Source organism: Mytilus californianus, unplaced genomic scaffold, assembly GCF_021869535.1.
Source record: "Mytilus californianus isolate M0D057914Y unplaced genomic scaffold, xbMytCali1.0.p SCAF_4, whole genome shotgun sequence".
Classification (NCBI taxonomy): domain Eukaryota; kingdom Metazoa; phylum Mollusca; class Bivalvia; order Mytilida; family Mytilidae; genus Mytilus; species Mytilus californianus.
In genome coordinates this window covers 88,824,885-88,847,024 of record NW_026262690.1, presented here as the reverse complement: position 1 = coordinate 88,847,024, position 22,140 = coordinate 88,824,885, and the positions used below count along the sequence as shown (strand labels likewise).

Here is a 22,140-nt window from a genome sequence, read left to right as displayed (position 1 = left end):
TCCAGCATAATCTTTTTTGATCATGCCCTATTTGGTGGTGTTTCATCTTACAGCTCTGTGTTGAAGACCTCACTGTGACTTTGAAATGAAGAACAGCAATAAAAGAGCTGCTCCAGTGTTTTTTGTTGTGCATGTACTGATTTGGGTCATGGATGGATACCCCATATCCTTTGTTTTTCTATTATCTTGCAATCATATCTTATAGAGATATCTCCCCTTTGCAGGTTTGAAACAGTTGATACCTATATGGCATATATATCTATATGATAACAAGATAGGTACTTTTTCCTGCAGTGGTGCAATACATCTATTCCTTGTTGTACTGCATAGACAAAAGTTTTAAATGGGACAGTGTTCCAATTCTCAAGAAACCTAATATATTGGATTTGTACTTATTATTTTGCAGTGAACAAAATGACACAAAGAGCCAATTAGGAGTGTGCAATATTACATTTTCTCAGCCTCATTCTGAAACTGTCCAATCACAATCAAACTATTCAAACATGACATTGAACTTTATATTCATCATGATGGAAGGAAAACTTGCTCTCAATACCAGAAAGAAGTATGAACTACAGGTAAGTCTTAATAAATTATTTGTCTTGTATTGTGTTAAGTGCATTATAGCCTTTGAACTGAAATTATTAAAAACGTTCATTGGCGCATATTGTAAAGGAAGTAAAACAATTCCAGGGGCATATATTGTAAAGGAAGTAAAACAATTTCAGTGGCTCCAGTGGCATATATTGTAAAGGAAGTAAAACAATTTCAGTGGCTCCAGTGGCATATATTGTAAAAGAAGTAAAACAATTCCAGTGGCATATATTGTAAATAAAGTCTCAAACCTCTTGTGGCATACTTTTGGCATATATTGTAAATGAAGTCTTAAACCTCTGGTGGCATGTATTGTAACTGAAATCTTAAACCTCTGATGGAATATATTGTAAATGAAATCTTAAACCTCTGGTGGAATATGTTGTAACTGAAGTCTAAAATCTCAAGTGGCATACATTGTAGAATTAGTCTAAAATGTCCAGTTGCATATATTGTAGCTAAATTTTAAAATTCCAGTGGCATATATTTTATAATTACACACCTGGAAAAAAGTATCGAACCACCATGATTTTTCTAATAAACAAAAATATAACCCATATTATTTATGGCCCAAAAAGTATATAACTTATTCCTTTTTGTTGCTGACAAGAACTCTGGCATTAATGAAATAAAAAGTTTGAAAAAAGTAATGATTTTAACTAACTAATTTTTTTTGTCAAACAAAAGCCAGTCAATAGTACAAAAAACTGACAATGTTTAACTTTGGATACATCGAAAAAGAAAAATCCGATAGCAAAATTAATTTTTTTTGGAAAGTGACAATAGGTGTCAGCGGTTATAATAAACATGATAATGTTCAATACCAAGCGTAACCACCGTTCACACGAATCACCGAAGTCTAAAATATCAAGTGGACTATATTGTTGAAGGCAAATAGGTTCCAGCTGACACAGTAAAAATATTATAATACATTAAATTCAGAAATTGGTGGATGCATTTATAATTTGGAATACCTGATGTTAAATAAGGGTTTGGGACCAGATTTTGTAGTTCACTGCACATAAATTTATGAGTGCAAATCGGGCAATCCCCCCCGGCATTGTGTCCTGTGGACTTGTATTATTGTTTTTCAAGGATTTTCTTTACCCTTATAAAAATATTTAATAAATATATTGAAATAAGTTTTCAAATGATGAGACAAAAGTGGAGCTCTTGTGTTTCTTTTTAATTTTATTTCAAAATGGTTTCCGTATTGTTATTTCTCTTCAGATATTTGAAATATTGTAAACTTTAAAACATACCATTGCAGATTCATGGAAAGGTAACAACAAGTTTGTCATGGTTACCTGGGAAATCATGTGATGTTGTGGCAGTAGAACTGAATGCTCCAGTCATAAAGACAGTTGCTGCCTATCTTGAGGTACTGTATTTAGAAAATAAGACTAAAAATTATAATAAACCACTTTAAAGGGCTAAACCACCAGTTGCATACAAAATGATTAATAAAACATAATTTAACAGTGTGATTTTGAAATGTTGAATTGAAAATCTTATCAATGTCACATAATAAATTGCAATATTATTATTACGCTTTTTTTGCCATACCTTTTGAAGGACAGAACTTTTTTCAAAAATAAATCCAACCACATTTTTTATCTGCTTGTTCCAGTTCAGTGGTTTGTAATTTAGTGGTTGTGGTTGGTTGCTGTCTGTCAATTCAGCGGTTTGTAATTTAGTGGTTGTGGTTGCTTACTGTCTGTCATGTTTTTTTTCTTGTTTTGTCATAAATCAGGCTGTTGGTTTTCTTGTTTTGTCTCGCCTGCGACGAAAGTCGCAGTATGGGAGACATAGGTATTACAATCTGGTGACGGAGACAGCGTAAACTATTTGTTTAAAGCTTTATATATCAGAAGGTAAAAGACCTGGATGCTTCTTGCCTTGTGTGCAGATACCCAATATTATGAAGTTTCTCTTTGTCATATGTCCATTGACCTTGACCTCATTTTCATGGTTCAGTGACTGCTTGAAAAAAAAGTAACAAATTTTTTGTTAAGTGAAATACTCACTTATTATGAGTAATAGGATAACTATTTGGTATATGGGTACCTTGCAATGTCTACATGTCTGTCAAGTAGGGTTTACCTGACCTCGACCTTATTCCATGGATCAGTGATCAAGGAAAAAGTTATGTGGTCAACTCAGTATCTTAGATACTATAAGCAATAGGTCAACTATATTTGGTGAATAGAATGATTGTAAGGTGTACATGTCCGACTGACAGTTTCTCCTGACCTCGACCTCATTTTCATAGTTCATTGGACGATTTTTAGTTTTTGTGGTTTGGTCTATTTTTATACAACCACAAAAAAATGTTTGCGTCGTATAATGCTATGGTGTCGTCTGCGTCACACTTTTGGTTTCCGGACAATAACATTAGTTTAAGTGAAAGGATCTCTTAGAAATTTTACCAGAAGGTTCAATACCACAATAGGAAGGTTGGGATTGATTTTTGGGGTTATGGTACCAACTGTTTAGGAAAAAGGGGCCAAAAAGAAGCATTTTTGTGGTTTTTGGACAATAACTTGTGTGTTAGTGTATAGATCTCTCAGAAATTGTACCACAAGGTTCCATATCATAAAGTGAAGGCTGGGATTGAGTTTGGGGGTAATTGCCCAAATGGTTCAGGAATTAGGGGCAAAAAAGGGGCCAAAAACAAGCATTTTTCTAGTTTTCAGACAGTAACTTGTGTTTAAGTGTACGGATCTCTCTAAAATTGTACTACAAGGTTCCATACCACAAAGGGAAATTTATTTTTGGATTTCATATTTTTTTTTCTTCAAAATTTTTGAAATTTCAAATGATGCATCAATATTGTGCAATAGCAAGTAATCTTCAATTGCACAGTATTGCGCAATAGCAAGAAATCTTCAATTGCACAGTATTGTGCAATAGTAAGAAATCTTCAATTGCACAGTAATGAGCAATAGCACATTATTGCACAATAGCAAAGTATTGAGCAATAGCACAGTATTGCGCAATAGCAAGAAATCTGCAATTGCACTGTATTGCGCAATAGCAGGAAATCTCCAATTGCACAGTATTGCGCAATAGCAAGAAATCTTCAATTGCACTGTACATGTATTGGGCAATAGCAAGAAATCTTCAATTGCACAGTATTGGGCAATAGCAAGAAATCTCCAATTGCACAATATTGCGCAATAGCAAGAAATCTTCAATTGCACAGTATTGCGCAATAGCACAGTATTGGACAATAGCAAGACATCTTCAATTGCACAGTATTGCGCAATAGCAAGAAATCTTCAATTGCACTGTATTGCACAATAGTAAGAAATCTTCAATTGCACAGTAATGTGCAATAGCACAGTATTGCACAATAGCACAGTATTGAGCAATAGCGCTGTTTTGGGCAATAGCAAGAAATCTCCAATTGCACAGTATTGCGCAATAGCAAGAAATCTCCAATTGCACAGTATTGCGCAATAGCAAGAAATCTTCAATTGCACAGTAATGTGAATAGCATAGTATTGCACAACAACAAAGTATTGTGCAATAACACAGTATTGTGCAATAGCAAGAAATCTTCAATTGCACAGTATTGCGCAGTAGCACAGTATTGCACATTAGCACAGTATTGCGTTATAGCAAGAAATCTTCAATTATACAGTATTGCGCAATAGCAAGAAATCTTCAATTGCACAATTGCAAGAAATCTTCATTCGCAGTTTTGCACATTAAATTGATCAGTATTACCCAATAGCAAGAAATCTTTAATTTTTGGGGGTTCTAACCTTGTATTACTTTTTTGGATATTTTAAATTTTAGATTGGTCTACATTGAGGTCAAAAGGGTCCAAAATTAAACTGTTTGATTTCATCAAAAACTGAATTATTGCGGCTGTATGATATGCTGAATCTTACTGTGCATTAAGATTTTTTATTTTGGGCACTGTTTTCAAATAAGCCAATATTAAGGTTTGAAGGGTCTAAAATTCAATCTTGTTTGATTTCAACTAAAATCAAATTTTTGATTTTTATACGCCCGTTTATTATACGCCCGTTTACGGGACGTATTATGGTATACCGTTGTCTGTCCGTCCGTCCGTCCGTCCGTCCGTCGTCAACATGTCGGACATTAACTCGAAAAAGCTTTTACCAATATGCATGAAACTTTGGTGAATTGTTTATATCTATTGACGTGAGCTCCCTTTCGTTTTTTATAAATTTCAGATTTACTGTTTCCGAGTTTTGGGGTTTTATTCATTAAAAAAGGGGGGATTTTCCAGTTTTCCGACAATAACTCAAGAATGCTTTCACCAACTTGCAAGAAATTTTGGTGAATTGTTTATATCTATTGACATGAGCTCCCTTTCGATTTTTATGAATTTTAGATTTTACGTTTCCAAGCTACAGGGTATTATTCATAAAAAAAGGGGGATTTTCCAGTTTTCGGACAATAACTAAATAATGCTTTCAGCAGTTCTCATGAAACTTTGGTGAATTGTTTATATCTGTTTATGTAAGCTCCCTTTTGAATTTTATAAATTTTAGATTATACATTTCTGAGTTATAGGGTTTTATTCATTAAAAAAGGGGGGATTTTCCAGTTTTTCGACAATAACTCAAAAATGCTTTCATCAGTTCTCATGAAACTTTGGTGAATTATTTATAGCTATTGATGTAATTTCCCTATTGATTTTCATAAATTTCAAATATGACATTGAGGAGAAATTGAACTTTATTTGTTTATAGTCTGACAACAGATTTATTTAGTATTGCGCAACAGCACAGTGTATTGCACAACAGCAAGAAATCTTTAATTGAATATAAATTCAATTCATATAACCAATTTCAAGTTCTTTGACTACATTTATACAGAAACCTTTAATATGTCAAATATTTAATTACAATCCAAATTCAGACCGGTATCAAGCTTGAATATTGTGTCCATTTTTGCCCCAACTGTTCAGGGTTGGACCTCTGCGGGCGTATCCAGCTGCACTTAGCGAAGCAGTTTATTTTTTATATGCTGAATCTAACTATATTGTTAGATTATGGATATCAGACCATTCTAAGTAAATTAAATGTCCCATTTCAAATTTTTAAGATCTTTGACCACATTTATTTTGTGTCAGAAACCTATATTATGTCAAAAATTTGATCACAATCCAAATTCAGACAGTATCAAGCTTGAATATTGTGTCCAAACTTGCCCCAACTGTTCAGGGTTAGACCTCTGCGGTCGTATCTGGCTGCGCTCAGCGAAGCATTTTATTTAGATATATAAAGCAATAGGTCGACTATATTTAGTGTAGTGAAACAATTTTGAGGTGTACATGTCTGTCTGGCATGGTTCATCTGACTGTGACCTCGTTTTCATAGAACGTTGATTATGTGATACTTGTAGTAAAACCTTCATAGTACAGACTTTCAACATCAATTCAATGATAAGTAAAACAGGCAAGACATTTTAGCTTGTGCACTCTTGTATATATATTGGTGTGAAAATATGCCAATAAGACATAACACAAAATTTTTATATGAAAAAAGATCAAAAGAAGAAATTTTTAACTGTGTAATGAAATTGAAGGCTAAACCTCTTGAGAAGAAGGTTTTTGTAAAAAATCTTGATTATTATGCCTCGCAAACAATAGTATAGGAACATTATGCTTCTTGTGCTCTCTTCACAAAATATCTTACGAAAGTAAGTTACACTGAAATTTTGAGGACTTGCAAGTTTTTTTTGTGAAATGAGTCTCTCTTTTGTGCATCCATCTGTCCCACATCAGACGTCCCATATCAGGTTTAAGTTTTGGTTTAAGGCAGGTGCAAGGTTTGATTTAAGGTAGTTATTGGTTTCACCAACTTGAAACTTGAAAATGTGATAGTGCAATCAGGGCATGGTTTTCGATGGACACATATTTTTAACTTTGGTTTTTGTTTGAAATATATTGTAGTATTATTCCTTGTATCTTTGTTTTACAGTTAAACGGTAACCAAAAGGATTTTAACTTGAGTATCGGCAGCATTATAGAAAAGTAAGTACATCTTTTATGTAATTTTCAATTAGTGTAGTTCTCTCCCTTGCCATCTGAAAAGACAAAAATATTTTTTTGTAGTAGTCAGTCACCTTCCTAGCAACAGAGAAATTCTTGCTGGTTACAAATTCTCCACTTCATACTTTATTGTTTGTAAAACTGAATGGACAAGTATTCATTTCATATCCAGATTTGACCTGCCATTTATTGTTTCTGTATAAAAATAAGGAGAAGTTGTATGATTACCAATGAGACAACTATCCAATGGAAAACATTATGTGGATGTAAGGGAGCTACCATTTGATTTTTAGGGGGGGGGGGGGGGGCTAGGATGAAATTTGAAAAAGAAGGCAGGACAGAAGTTTTGAGTAAAAAAAAGGCAGAATGAGCAACTTGGCAAAAAAAAAAGGCAGGATGACAAATTATTATAAAAAGTCAGGATAAACTAATAAAAAAAAGGCAGGACCTAATAAAGTGAAAAATAAAAAGGCAGGACCGAGATTACAACTAAAAAAAATGCAGGACACAATTTTTCATCCTAGCCCCCCATAAAAATCAAATGGTAGCTCCCTAAGCAACTATAAGTCAACGTAGGACTTTCAATGTTGAGCAGCACCCATACCGTATAGTCAGTTAAAAAAAATTCTTTCATGTTTTATGACTTTTATTCTTGCATAAAAATAGGATGGCAAGAAATCCTTCTTGATGAGAACTATTCTCTCTACTGTACAATTGTGTATGTTACTATATTTATTTGAAACAATAAAATACTTCAATTAAATCCTGCCATTTTTTCTATACAAATAAAAGGTGTTCAAATACTGTAAACCAACTTATTTTTGCAGATACTTTATTTTGCATTTAGCTCTTTCTATATGACTTTGCTGCTATTTTTTACGCAGTTTCTTATTTTTTTTTTTTACATAACACATTATTTTCCTACTAGGGAAAATCAAGAAACAAAATCCCATGCAAAAATGATTTGGTTTACCTTATACATATGCAATAGTCATACAGTATACAAATATTGCCTCCTGGTATCCTGATTCTGTTATGAGCAAAAGGTAATATTCAAATTACTGTTATTGTCACTCAATAAATGTCACAGTTTTTATGGTCCTCTTCATGGTCTGCATCCAAGCAATGTCAATTTTTATTAAAAGATAAAGACACTGGTGGCATGTATGTGTATGTTTTAATCTATTGGTGAAGTCCACAAAACGGTAACAGATCCAGGGTTTCATCTTTTTACAACTTACCAGTTAGACATGTATTTTCAGGTTTTTAGATTTTACTGTTTTCATTTCATTTTAGGCATCCAAAACATCGTAAATATCTGAGTAATGTATTTGATCAGATATTTGAGTTAAAGTTTGAGAGGAAGACTGGTAATGATAAAGGGTAAGATATCTACCTTTATTTCAAAAACTTTTTATTAATACTCAACAGTTCAGGTGTCTTTTGAACCCCAAGCATTGAGTGGGCAATAGACATACGTGTATGGTCATCCTGGACTTTTCCAGTGTTGCAGTAAAACCTTTGCCAAGTGTGCTGTGTAGGGTGTATTAATACACAGCCATGTCTGGTTGGAATGGGGAAGTTAAATCTCAATTCTCATATAGGGTTTGTGCTACATTCTCTGCATAATACAGAACCCTTGCAACTGTTCTGTATGTGGCCTGTTGCAGGACAAAATTTATGTCCCAATGCAACTATTATCCCTTTCCATCGACAATCCAAAATTTCCCCCTTCATCCAGGTCGATTTACCCTGTAGAGCCTACATATTGTATTAATTGCTAATGTGTTCTCCTCTTGAATATGCATGAACTACTTGCAACTAGACATTAAGAAAGCAAGAATCAATTAGATCATTTCCAACCATTCACAGTCCCTAGTGAACCAATTTTAGTCTTAAACTGTCATCTTGATCTTAGCATCATCTGATAAGTCTGAACAATAAATTATTCAGTAATAGTCAGTCTTTCAGTCAATTTTCAGGCTTATTCTTTGCTGCAAAAAACTTTTAGAAGATTCCCTTTGTCAAACACATAGATTTGATTTACCCATAAAGTAGCAAAAAAGGGACTTTTGACACTTGATGATTAAGGCCATTCATGTCCCCATTATGTTGTTACCAAAATACCAAAAATAATACATTTATGTAATCATTTCATGTATTATAAGTTTTAACGATGAATGAATTTGATGATTTAGTCTATGCACTTTAATGCAGAAATGTCATTTGAGATGTTATAATCAATGTATATCAATGGACCTAGATGAGTGTAAAACATTTATGCAAAATCTTGTTTACTTTAGTTTATATTTTATCAAAAAACTTGAGATATTTTTTTACATGTTGGTTGATAGCATAGAACATAATCATAATTTTAGGTACTATAATAGTTAAGTGCTAGATTTCACTTGATTTTTTAATTCAACTCCAAGATTCTTCATATTAAAAAAACCTTTCAATAGCTCTCTGAGGGGTTTGTAGTTGTCCTGTTGCCATCAAAATTTCTACAAATATCCTTCATACTCTCCTTTTTCAATTGCAGTTCAAATTTCACATCATTCATCCCAGTCAAACTACCTTGTTAAGCTTACCTATTGTATTACAGTGTAATTGTTAAATTGATTTCCTCAATTAATATTCATGAAATATATGCTAGTACATGTTAAACAAGCGACAATCAATCAACCATATATAGGAATGGAACAGAGTGATGACAAGTATATTGTACTGTGACATCATTTATATTAATAGAGAACATTTAAACAAAAATTAGCAAAATTGTTTCAGTAAAGTGGCTTAAAAGCACTTTGGGATTTGTTTGACAGAAATGGAAACATTTTGGCGAGGCAGACATGTTAAGGGAGATGAGCACTTTTGAGAAAGTTACATATATTTTATATTACCGGTAAAATGCATTTTTTATTTTTACTTTTAGGTGTGACTTTATAGTATTATATGGACTAAAGGATGATAGTGTCAAACTTTTGTCATGACCAAGGAACAGGGATACTCATATTTAGTCTGTGATAAATAATTGTATATGGTGTACTAGAAAATGTATAAAACATTATGATTTAGGGTCAATAAGGGTATATATATTATATAAATATTATATTTATGCCAAATTTTATTTAAGTTTTCATGAAATATATGTATTGTCACAAACTGTCAAATTTTGATAGAAAAAAAACTTTTAACTTTTAAAATTTGAGTTGAAGAAGTGAAACCAGTCTTTGTATTTATTTATATCTGACAATAAGATTTAGAGTTATTGCCCTTTGTAAAATTAGAAAAATAGTACACTATATTGAGAATATTCTGTCTGTTGTCACACTGGCCTTAAATCTTGTTTGGATGAAAATAATTTGAAGATTTCAGATAGAAAAGAGTTTTCATTTGTCATTTGTTTTCAGATTCAGGCAATATGTACATTGTAAGAGTTCAGTTTCAGAGTTTTTATGCTAATTCTGTTATTTTTACTGTGACTTGATTGTAAGTGTTGCTCTCCACCTATTGTAGTTCATTCAAAATTCTGACCAAATTGCAATTTGTTTCATCAAATCAAACTGTTTAACTAGTCAGAAATTGTAACCATTTTTTATCACTTAATACATTTGTACTTTGATGACTTGACTATGGATTTTTACAGCAGTTCATTAAATTTCTGACCCATTGAACACTTAAATAAGATATTTTTAAACTAAGCCAACTTCATATCAAGTTATATACCAGTATGCTTCAATCAATGACAACTTACACTGCTAAAACAAATGTGCCTTTTGATTAAACAGAGGAACACAAAAAGTAGCATTTGTACATCTTTTTACCATAAGAATGCAACTTGTATAAAGTCTCTTGTACAAAGGCTCTCATATTTAGAAAGACATATAGTGGCACAAGTTGTACCCAATTTTGATACTGTGATTTTCACAAGGGTTCTGGCTTTTAACACCTGTATTCCTATAAATCATAAAATGTGAAGGCATATCAATTGTTTTCTTACCCGTCCTTTATTGTAGGTTGAAGGGTCTAGAAGTGTAGATGATCATGTTATCAGTGTTTCCACTGTCTGTATCACTCTGCTCAGCTCTTCATAAATTTGCATATCATGGCTTTGTAATGTCAAATACGTCAACTTGGCCTAAATAATTTTGACCAGACATATCCCCGACGTCATAATGAACGAAACCAACGTTGATAAGTTTGACCAGAACTTATCATGGTATCTTCAGGTTTGCTGCTGAAACAAAGAGCAAATATAAACCGATAAATAGATTCTCATATTTTATCATATCTCTATTGTAAAATTTCAACTCAAGCAACAATATGAAGCTTTTTTGAACTCATTCACTGCGCTCACTTGACAAAAAGCTTCATATTGTGACTCACAGCTGATATTTTACAATATCAATATGCTGACAACCTGATAATCGGTACTTATCTTGCCATTTTGTTTTTAAAGAAGTTCTGATCCTTTCACAATATTATTGATTTTTGAGATTTCATTTCATTTTTTTTTCAAATGCAGACAATTCGTAAGATAAAGTGTAACCATCTTTTTAATTATTTCATGCAAATACCTTCTCTTTATCCCTATTATTAAGGAGCTAAAAAAGGGGTTTAAAGTGAGGGTGGTAAAGGGTTATTTTCGTGCAACGTGTTTTGCCATTTTTATTTCACGTGCAGCCGTGAAAAAGGTTCGTTATTCACCGTGTTTCGTGAAATTGGTAAAAAGATCAACGTGCAAGAAATTTTTAATTGTTCGTTCATCGTGAAATGGCAATTTTATTTCTAGTTCTTCCGTGCAGATATCCCCTCTTTACGCCCCTCTAAAGTTGTTATTATCTTTGGCAACCTCATTGCTTATCTGAAGACCTAATTTCTCATAAATATTGCAATTACTAGAGATATTAATGTGGAGAGAATCTCATACTTGAATATTAGTAAGAATCAGCTATAATTTAACAGCAACCCTACAACACAATTGAATCAAAACAAATACATGAAAAGGAAATTGAATAAATGAATATATTGACATGAATATTTCTTGCATCGACCCCAAGAAAACATTGATTCTGGTGCTAATTTAAATTCCACTTTCTTTACAATAATGAAACAGTTTTCACAAAATCTTGTATAATCTCATTAAAGATACCAGGATTAAAATTTTGTACGACAGACACATGTTTCTTCTTCAAAATATTCATCAGTGATGCTCAAATCAAAAAGTTAAAAAGGCCATATAAATTATGAAGTTGTAGACCATTGAGGACCCAAAATTGCAAAAGGTTTTGCCAAATACAGCTACGGTAATCTATTCCTGGAGTAGAAAAATCCTTAGTTATTTGAAAAATTCAAAGTTTTGTTAACAGTTAATTTATATTATTATGACCTTATCAATGATATATCATGTCAGTACAGAAGTGCTGACCACAGGGCTGGTGATAAGATTGATATAAAAAATTTAAAGCAAAGACCATTAAAGTGTCAATCAATTTTCAACAATGAAATTTGAATTATCAAAAACTATTTTAAAGATTATCAGGTGTTGAAATCAATATTATTCTGGTGAAACAGCTTCATTAGGGTGACTTTACCTTTCAGCAGATTAACCTGAGAAACAACTTAGAAATCTGGGTTTCAATACCAGGCATTTTTCAAATAGTTGAAAATTAAAATTAATTGTAAGAAAATTGGTTAACACTTCTATGGTTTAAGTTGTAAATGGAAAGTTGAGCATGCTGTTAAAAGAAAACTTCTGATATTGTCAAAGACCTTATGATTACCTCTGAAATTTTCTTTGTTGAAACAGTTTTACTCGTTTGGTTAAAGTCTCGCTATTCAAATGTTACATATGTTATATATCAAGTTACTTAAGCCGCTTGTTTATTTTTCCCTGTTACTGAGTACATGTATTCTTTTTAAAATTCTGTTAATGTTAATATTTGTTATTTCCTTTATTTGTAAAAATCATTGGACCATAAAATGATTATTATTATATTCATGTAACATCCTTATTATGATAAATATATAAAATTGCTCAAGATTTAAATTATCCATGTGTAAATCTTTTACGTTAAGAAAATCTTTAAAGGTAAATATCACGAATTTCATATTTGTAATATATTCTATATTTAGATATAAATTACAAGCAATGGTATTTAGATTACCTGCATTTTTTCAAATAGATTTTTCATCACACTGCAATTTCAAAATCGAATGATTATGCAATTTTCTGCTGAACCGTTGGTGTACTTTTATATTTCATAGGAGTTCAGCAGTTGGGTAATCAAGTATATATGTCAAATCTGTCAACTGAAAAATTGCTTAAAGGTGTCAAGGTTCTTAACAAATGTTACAACTGTTTTTTTTTATTATCAATTGATTTGACTGTAAAAACTGATTTTTGCACAAATGAGATGCACTGGATAAAGGGACTCGTGATAACATTTAATAGCTGAACTCTGACCTAGGTAAAGGTGATTTCCTACTATGGTTGAGATACTCCACTGTTTATATAGGTAAAAGTCATAATATTATTGTCATGGTCTACAAATATGATGTGTTGTTATGGTTAAAATTTATAACAATGTAAAAATTAAAAATAAAGAAATAAAAATATTTAAAACTTTATCAATTGTCCTTCATATATACTGCATACAATTTTATTCATAAACTGAAATGTTTGCTGTAGGTCTTTTTATTGATGTTGAATTATATTTGTGTTTGTATGTTTTTTTGTAACAGCTGATCTGTTCTCATTATTTAAAATTCCAGAGAGTAGGACTGTTTTATTAGTACGCCAGTTCTGGGATACAGTAGTTAGTTGAATCTGTCATGTGACTTCCATCACAATGTGACCAAAATGTAGGGTGAAAAAGTTTGATCTTATACTGCACAAATTATTTGGGAAATTAAAATCTAATAAGTTGGTCACCCTCCCTTCAGTCGTATGGGAATTAAGATTACGTACTTACGGAACATAAATTATTTATAGACTACCTTGCAGAATGATGATTCTGAAAGTGCTTGAAACTTTAATAGAGCAGGGATTCAGGCGTGCCTTCTATCTAGTAAATGACTTCATAAAGGATTGCGAAATTGACGATCTTTTCCGGTGAAAGACATGATTCCAGAAATAGCCTATCATGTAAATTACCTGCTTTCATTTAATTCCTGCCCTTCAAAAGTGTTCATGATGCTAAAGTGAATTAGTTGGTCCTAATGGGATAAATGTGTCAAAGATAATATAAATAAGAAGATGTGGTATGAGTGCCAATGAGATAACTCTCCATCCAAGTCACAATGTATAAAAAGTTAACAATTATAGGTCAAAGTACGGCCTTTAACATGGAGCCTTGGCTCACACCAAACAGAAAGCTATAAAGGGCCCCAATGACTAGTGTAAAACAATTCAATCAGGAAAACCAACGGTTTAATCTATATAAAATACCAGAAACGAGAAACCCCTATTAACCACATCAACATACGACAACCACTGAACAACAGGCTCCTGACTTAGGACCGGTGCATAAAAATGTATCAGGTTTAAACGTTTAAAGGTAGATCATAGGTATATGTTTCCCGAGATAGTATTTTCTATACTTTGCCAAAATGAAGATTTTACTATGCTCTTTTCAAAAATATAATAAAAAGGATGGGTCACCGTGCTATTTTTCAAGCTATGAGTCGTTGAAAATTGCCTAAATTTGGTTAGAATGATCATGAAAAAACATATTTTTGTGCATAAAAAAAAATCTATGAGATAGAATTTTAAAATAAATTGTGAGAAGATAGGTTTTATAATATGTTTTAAGAAAATAAAAAGAAAAAATGGTGTCACCGAACTTTTTTTCTTGCTACAAGTAAAAATTAAAAAATTTCCTATCAGTCCAGTATAAATGTTTACTAAAAGAGTTATCTCCCCTAAAATTGATTAGTTGAAAAAATTTATTCTAAAACACAAATGTTTGGTATTTGTTTAAATATTTTGGATAATGCAATAAATCAGCAAGTTTTCTTCATATGTATAAACTGTCTAATCAATAAAATTGCACATCTGTCTACAAATTTGCAGATTTGGGCAAATAACAAGACTGATAGTGTACTGCGATAGTACAATCCAAGATGGCGGTATACCATAAATCTACCTTAGCAGGTACTAACCTTCACCCTATCCTGATTGATGTGTCCCGATTGTTAACGTTGTAACCACAATCTCAACCTCCTTAAAGGTTTATGACTGAAGACTACAGACCACTCATTGCTAGAACTATGATTTATGGCAACACACCTGGTACCACTAATGGAGTTAACCCCCATCAAAAATACAAAAATTATTTTTCTAACCCAAGTCATATTGACCTACACCGGATTTGGAACAATCTTTTTAAATTATTTTTTTTTTCTTCAAAAATCTGCAAAATATTTTGATTCTAGTGTCACTGTTCAGTCTAGTCTAGAGGGAAGGCGTGTCTGGCATACTAGATTGTAAGCTTGGTATCTTTGATGCACTTTTAGAATTATGTTCCTGGTTGGATCTTGAATGTCTTCCCTTAAGCTACAGACATTCTATTTTCTTCCGTTTCAGGCAGTTGTGTTCTTAAATCTTTTTTTCTATAACTACCATTCATCTTACCTTGATTATGTTTCCTTCCGTTTTGCATAAGACAGATGCTTCATCTATCGTCTTCAATGCTTTTTTGTAGATCTTAATTTTTATATGCCCGACCAAAGGGGCATTATGTTTTTCGGTCTCTGCGTACGTTCGTTCGTCCGTTCGTCCGTCCGTTCGTCCGTCTGTCCCGCTTCAGGTTAAAGTTTTTGGTCAAGGTAGTTTTTGATGAAGTTTGAAGTCCAGTCAACTTGAAACTTAGTACACATGTTCCCTATGATATGATCCTTCTAATTTTTAAATTTTAATGCCAAATTAGAGTTTTTAACCCAATTTCACGGCCCACTGAACATAGAAAATGATAGTGCGAGTGGGGCATCCGTGTGCTATTGACACATTCTTGTTACTACCTGAGACTACTATAACACTACTATAACACAGTATCTATGTGTTATAGTAGTTACTACACATTTTTGACGAAAGTACTAGACCGACATAGTTGTCTTTGTATAATATGGTATGGTGTTTTCTGTCATATTTTGCAATGACACACGTCAAATAGTCTAGTCAATGTTATAGTTACAACATTAGAATAGAGGGTAGGATTTGAAATATTCTTATTTACATGAGACATCATATTCAGAGGTTAGAGGTTGGTAACTACAGAGACATTTTTTGTTAAGATTTCAAAATTTTGGTACGTGTTACTCTAGAGGGAATACATTTTGTTAACACAATATTAGGTTTCCAATATCAAGTAAAGCTTGACTTGAATATAACAACATTATCATTCTGTAATAATGCTTAAACGAAAATTATCAAGATATGGCTTTGCGAAAAGCGTACAAACTACGTTTTATACTGCCCTTTTTTGCCAAGAGATAACTTGTCTATCAAGTATAGAATGTAGGCCAGACAAGGTCGATCACAGGACAAAAAGTCACAATCTACCTAATTTTGGTTTCTAAATTACCATGACCTTTTTTAGCAAAATTATTTGGTATATAACGGGTCCATCCTTCAAAGTGCCGTTTCGGGGAAATATAATGGCGTTGCCAACGTTTTTCCTATTTTCATTTTAAAATTCCTTAAAATCAGATATCTAAATTAACTACTGATCTAATATATCAACAGACGATAGAAGTGATATGTTTTATGACATTTTTTAATCTGTTTGAATTATCAATTAATATTTCCCTCCCAACCAATCATTGTCCTTGATAATGTAAAAAAAAAATCACGAAAGACTAATATTGCCCGGCATTTTTTTTTTTACCATTTGAAAGCTGTTGTTTGAATACATTTAAAAAAAAATTAAATCAAGCAAAACAAACCAAAAGACACAAACAAAAGCGTCATGACTGACTCTCATGAGGTCACTTTATAGAGTTACCAAAACGGAAAGTATTTGTAAGATACCAGTAAGTATTTTTTTTCCATCATCAAAACATCAGAAGACAGAGAAATTTGTCTGAATTGTTTGATATATCACGTGTAAAGAAAGACGGGTTTTCCCCGAGTTCAAAAAGATCAAGATTTGTCAATGTTATAGTTACAACATTACAACAGAAAGTAGGATTTGAAATATTGTCTGTTTAAATTTACGTAAGGAATTATATTCACTTATAACGGCAGCAAAACTTTTCAGTTGTACTTTTTAAGTTTGTGGTTCTTGTTGCTCTGGAGGCCGGGACGCTTTTTGTAAATGTAAGTTTACATTTTTACATCAGAGGACCGTGAGGGCCTCGGGTGTATTGCCATCGCCTAAATTTCCGCCTAATTTGCATATATATGCATATATAATTAGTTTTGGAATGATAACCGACCTATAAAAATTATAGACCCGCGGACATTATATAGTGCAAAATAAAATTCCTTATCGCTTCTTTTAAATTCATGTTTTCAATGGATACTCAGATTTTTTTTTTTTTAAATGCAAATTAATAATATGAAAATGTTTTGTCGTTAGAAATTTTAGTATATTAATCAAACAATCTTCAATATCAATGACGTACCGAAAAATTGTTGTTGCGGATGAATACCACGAATCCGCACTCATCAAGAGGGTATGAGCGAACTTGAAGAAACACGAGAGAAAATCAATTCACGCAATTATACACAGAAAGGTAATTATATTTCAATTATTTGATTTGGAGTAACCTTTTTTAAACCGTTTGTAGCATATTTGTCTATAATATTAACGTAGCAAAACCAGGAATATTTAATCTGACACAATATTAAAATAATTTATCAGGCCGCGTCCCCCGCAGCCATTTTGAAAATACCAGCAGATTGGGTAGGAGTAACAAGAACCTGCAAGGCCTTTAAAGATAAGTTTACTTTTTGTGTATTCTTTATTGCAACAATTTGGTTTTTTTAAAAGATCTCAACAATTTTTGGAGTTAAATTTCTTTTCTTCGTAAATAACAAGTAGATTGATCACTTGGACACACACGTGGAACTATTTTCTGTTTTTTAAGATACTGTTTCGGATTTTCGCTCCTTCTCCGACTTAGTTTGTTGCATTAGTATATGTGAATAAGAATTGTGTCCCTTGACTGGAAAAAACGCGGATTTTGTAATGACTTTGACTATGTAAGTAATTCTAATATATAATTATTGGTTGAATTTATTGTATATATTATGTAATATTCAAAGAATCTTCGACTTCTTCTTCTTCCAATAGAGTTGGACTCTTTTTGAGTGTATAATGACTCTTGCTCGTAAAATCAAGAGTCTTACTTTACACTGAAATGTCAGAATTTGGGTAAATCACATTTACTGAATTACAATTAGTGGCGTTGTCCGTACCATTTACTAGCCTATAGATATATTGGGAGAATCCTTACAGTTTTGGAGATATAAATATAGAGTAACTGTCCTGTTTTTTCAGTCTTCCTTGAAGTATTGTATAATTTTGACCATACAAATGATACATGACATGTATTGCCATAATTATATGATAATTTGATGACGTGCTAATCATACTCTACAGCATTATTTAAATTGTGTAACCATATCCATGTAAAATTTTAGTAATTTAAATTAGACATTTGTTCACGCACACATGAGTACTTGAATTGAGCAAATACAATCAGTTAACTTTATCTACGAACACCCATGAGATCTTAAATTGAGCAAATATGATTAGTTATATCTATGAGCACCCATGAGATCTTAAATTGAGCAAATATGATCAGTTACATGTATGAGTAAAATTTGAGCTAGATCTACTCAATTGAGTTAGATAAATGTATATCAATATTGAGACTAATCTAAATTGTTATTTGAGCACACATGAGCCTATTTATACTATTGAGAGCAATATTGGGATACTGTATGAGCAAACTTAGCAAATCTTTATTGAGACAAACCTATGAGCGCTATATAATATATGCATAGATATTGAATATCTATTTTAAATTTGAGCCTTGTCAGTTTAAGAGCATTAATAATGAGCAACTATCATCACTTTGCTTTATCAATTTTATTGACTATTTATGTATAGATGAGAAGTTCTATATTATAGTAAATATTAGTCGTGCAGATTGTTGTACATTGATCAAATGATATGTTGAGATTTATATATATCACCAGTGTTCCAGCTTGAATCTCAGGGCAGAAGGGTGCTAGTTGTCTGAAAGGGCACTTTAGCGTTAAAACCCAGATTTTAAGGGCAATGTTGGACAGTGTATAAATTACCTTGAATATTGCTAGGCTCAGCTGGAGAACATTAGTTGTATTTAAACCATATTTTTAGAAATTAATGTGTTCTTGATGTTGGTTCCAGTAAGAATTTTTTTTCATCAAATTATCATACCATGAAGCAAAGCATATCATTTTGATGTTAATCTAAACAAACTTGTACATTTGGTATGGAAAATAATCATCAGAAATTTCAATGTTTTATAAATACCAAAATAAACAAGTAGTTTTGAAAGATGGAGTTATACATGCAAAATTGAATGTTGAATGTAATTAAATTATCTACATTTAAATTACTTGTTCAAACATATAGTATATATGTTATTGAGAGTTATTTATTATCATTTGAATTGTTACAAAAAAGTATTTTTAAGTGCACACCAAAGTGCTCCTCAGTAAGGAGTTTTATAAATATAACAGGTGAGACAGGAGATGATCATATTTTATATTGATGCAATAATATATTGCAGAAGGTATAAACAGTTACTTTTTTCTCCATCATTGTTAAAAATAAATGTGTTGAGTGCTCCTATATCAGGAGGATTATAAAATACAAGAACTTATTAAAAACAGGAAGTGAATCTTGTTATGTTCAAAGTACAAATTTCTTTGATTCCTCTTTAAATTTCATACTCATGGTTATGAAACAAAACATTTTTTACCAATTAAGTCAAAACTATGTATGCCTTTAAAATTGTTTAAGATTTTATTTTTTATGTTATGCCCACTGAAATAAATTTTTTCAGGTGTACATGCTGTACATAAACATTACAAATGGATAACATGTGGACATTTCATTCTGTATTAAATATCTAGCATTTGTTCAATTATCTTAAATCCACTAATTAGCAGTAAACAATCATTAACAAAGGTGATAAAACTGCCAAAGCACTAGGTATTTAACTTAATCCCATTGTCAGTTAATTAGTGTTACACAATCAGGTAACAATTTTACCGGAAACGCCGGTAGGCATGAAATTTGGAAATTTTATTTTTTTGAAAAGGCAGAGGTGTGCATTCTTTTACTTTGGAGGGCAGAAGGGCGGGGGTAAGGGCACCAAGGGCGGGCCGCCCTTCTATTTAGGGCAGACGGGAACACTGTGTCACTGTTATACACGTAGGCATATTGATTAATAGTATTTGTTTATTATCAAAGTCTATATATTAACTACATGTATAGCTATACATTTGTAAAACATCGACAACGATAATACATACAATACATACATAAACACAAACTACATAGCTATGGGCTCTTGGAGAAAAATGCAATAACAGAATGAATGAAATAATTCCAAACTTTACATCAGTGTTATGTGGGAGTTTCCACCAGGGGTCTGATATATTTTCTCCAATCTCTCGGGGTAAACAGTGTCTTGCTAACTCTCTAGTTTTTCTAACTTTATCAAAATTAGGAGACGTCAAACAGTGGTCAAGTGACATTTTAGATAAGGTTCTGTTTAGTGGTGATAATCTTTATAACTCAATTAAAAACAAAGGTTTAGCACACAACCTTTTGCTACCGACAGATCTACCAACTTACTTCTTTTATCAGAAAAAATATTTTTCTTTAACATTAAAAGAGACATATTCTGGATACATAGACAATTTTGTTGATTCTTATCCTTTTCTATCATTAGAAACATGTGTACAACTGCTAGTGAATTTTGTACACTAGGTCATGGGAGAAGTCGTTACAAAGCTAGTGTAGATATGATCTTAGTGGTGTTAGATTATGGAATTGCATTGAAAAAAATAGATGAGAGGGTTTATGTTTTTGACTCCCATAGCAGAAGCAATTATGGTTTGTGCATTGAAAATGGTAGTTCGATAATGGTTTAACTAAATAGAGATGTCTACAGCATATGTAGTTTTCTAAGGTCTTTAATTCGTTCCCTTACATGTGCAGATCTTGAAGAAATAGAATTTAACTGTCAGTTTTTATCAGTGACTGAAATAGAGCATTACTATTTTTTTTCAAAAAAAGAACAAATTTATATATTGGATAATCATGATTACAACAGTACAGCATGTACAGGTCTAGGTAGTTTTGAAGATTCAATAATCGATAAAACGTATAAAAACCAGGGGTGGAAGAGAAAGTTGGAAAGTAACACAAAAGCATTAGACAACACTGTTCTGCAAGAAATTCCTTGTAAAGATTATGAAATAGTCAATCAGGAGCAACCTTATAACAATACATGCATAGCCATAGGGTCGAAGAAGTGTAAAATTGATAGTTTGGGTAATGCACATGACAAGATTGTAGACAATCAATCTGTAAAGCAAACATCATGTGATATCATAACAACTTTTAAGAAAGTATACAGTATATCGCACATCCTTTTCTTTTTAAATCAGTCGGAAAGAAACTCTGTTTCATTTATTTTTTACCACTCATCCCTATCTGTCTATATATTTCTAGAAGTTTTATCTACACCAAATTAGGACATGGTAACTGGTTCAACATCCGGGTTGTTTGGTTATAGAAACCCAACTTCTTGGTTCTATCCGGGTTCTTTTCTAATATTCCTGTTGAACTTTGAGAAGATATCCGCAAGTATCCGAATAAAGAGATAAAGTAGGTCCAAGACGCTTACCTTGTTTTATATCATTTATACATTCCAGCATCGCTGGAAAATGAAGCTGTAAGGTAAATGCCTTCTCATTTTAATTTTTTAACATGGGGAAACTGGACAAAAATATAACATTGTATGCATCCTAACCCAAATATACATGTGCAGTATATCTAACATCCGTTTTTAGAAACAGAGTCGTTCCGTTTTCATTTATTTTTCACTACTCATTTCCGTCAATATTTTTCTGAGAAGTTTTAAAAACACTGATTAGGAAATGTCGTTCATTTGGCCAATGATATGTGCATATAGCACTTCGATCCTTTTGTAGTAGCGGTGAGCATCAGGGACATCCATTTCCCTTTTCATATATTTTAAAAATATGTATTCTACATGTATCATGCAATGTGGGATTAAGCTGTTCCGCAGAGAAATAAATAGATTTGACAAAAATCTGATGCACATGACACCCCACCAAGACTATGTCTTTAATTACGATTAACCACAAGCCCTACTGCCATGGCCAATATAAAATCAGTCAGGTAAATTAATTTGTTCACCACTAGCCATATAACCTAGCCTACACCAGTAAATTTCATCACTGGTAAGAGGCCTTA

The 22,140-nt window shown here is 32.2% G+C and overlaps 1 protein-coding gene across 1 annotated transcript in view; it reads left to right on the top strand.

Moving 5' to 3' along the window:
• Positions 1-13,261, top strand: part of LOC127738868 (eIF-2-alpha kinase GCN2-like) — a 96,960-nt gene extending 83,699 nt beyond the window's left edge. The window contains exons 36-40 of the mRNA XM_052250323.1: positions 407-578; positions 1,865-1,975; positions 6,558-6,610; positions 7,925-8,011; positions 9,564-13,261. Of these exons, the coding sequence (XP_052106283.1) occupies positions 407-578; positions 1,865-1,975; positions 6,558-6,610; positions 7,925-8,011; positions 9,564-9,621 (481 nt within the window). The 3' untranslated portion in view covers positions 9,622-13,261. The remainder of the gene's footprint in view (positions 1-406; positions 579-1,864; positions 1,976-6,557; positions 6,611-7,924; positions 8,012-9,563) is intronic.
• The last annotated feature ends 8,879 nt before the right edge of the window (positions 13,262-22,140 follow it).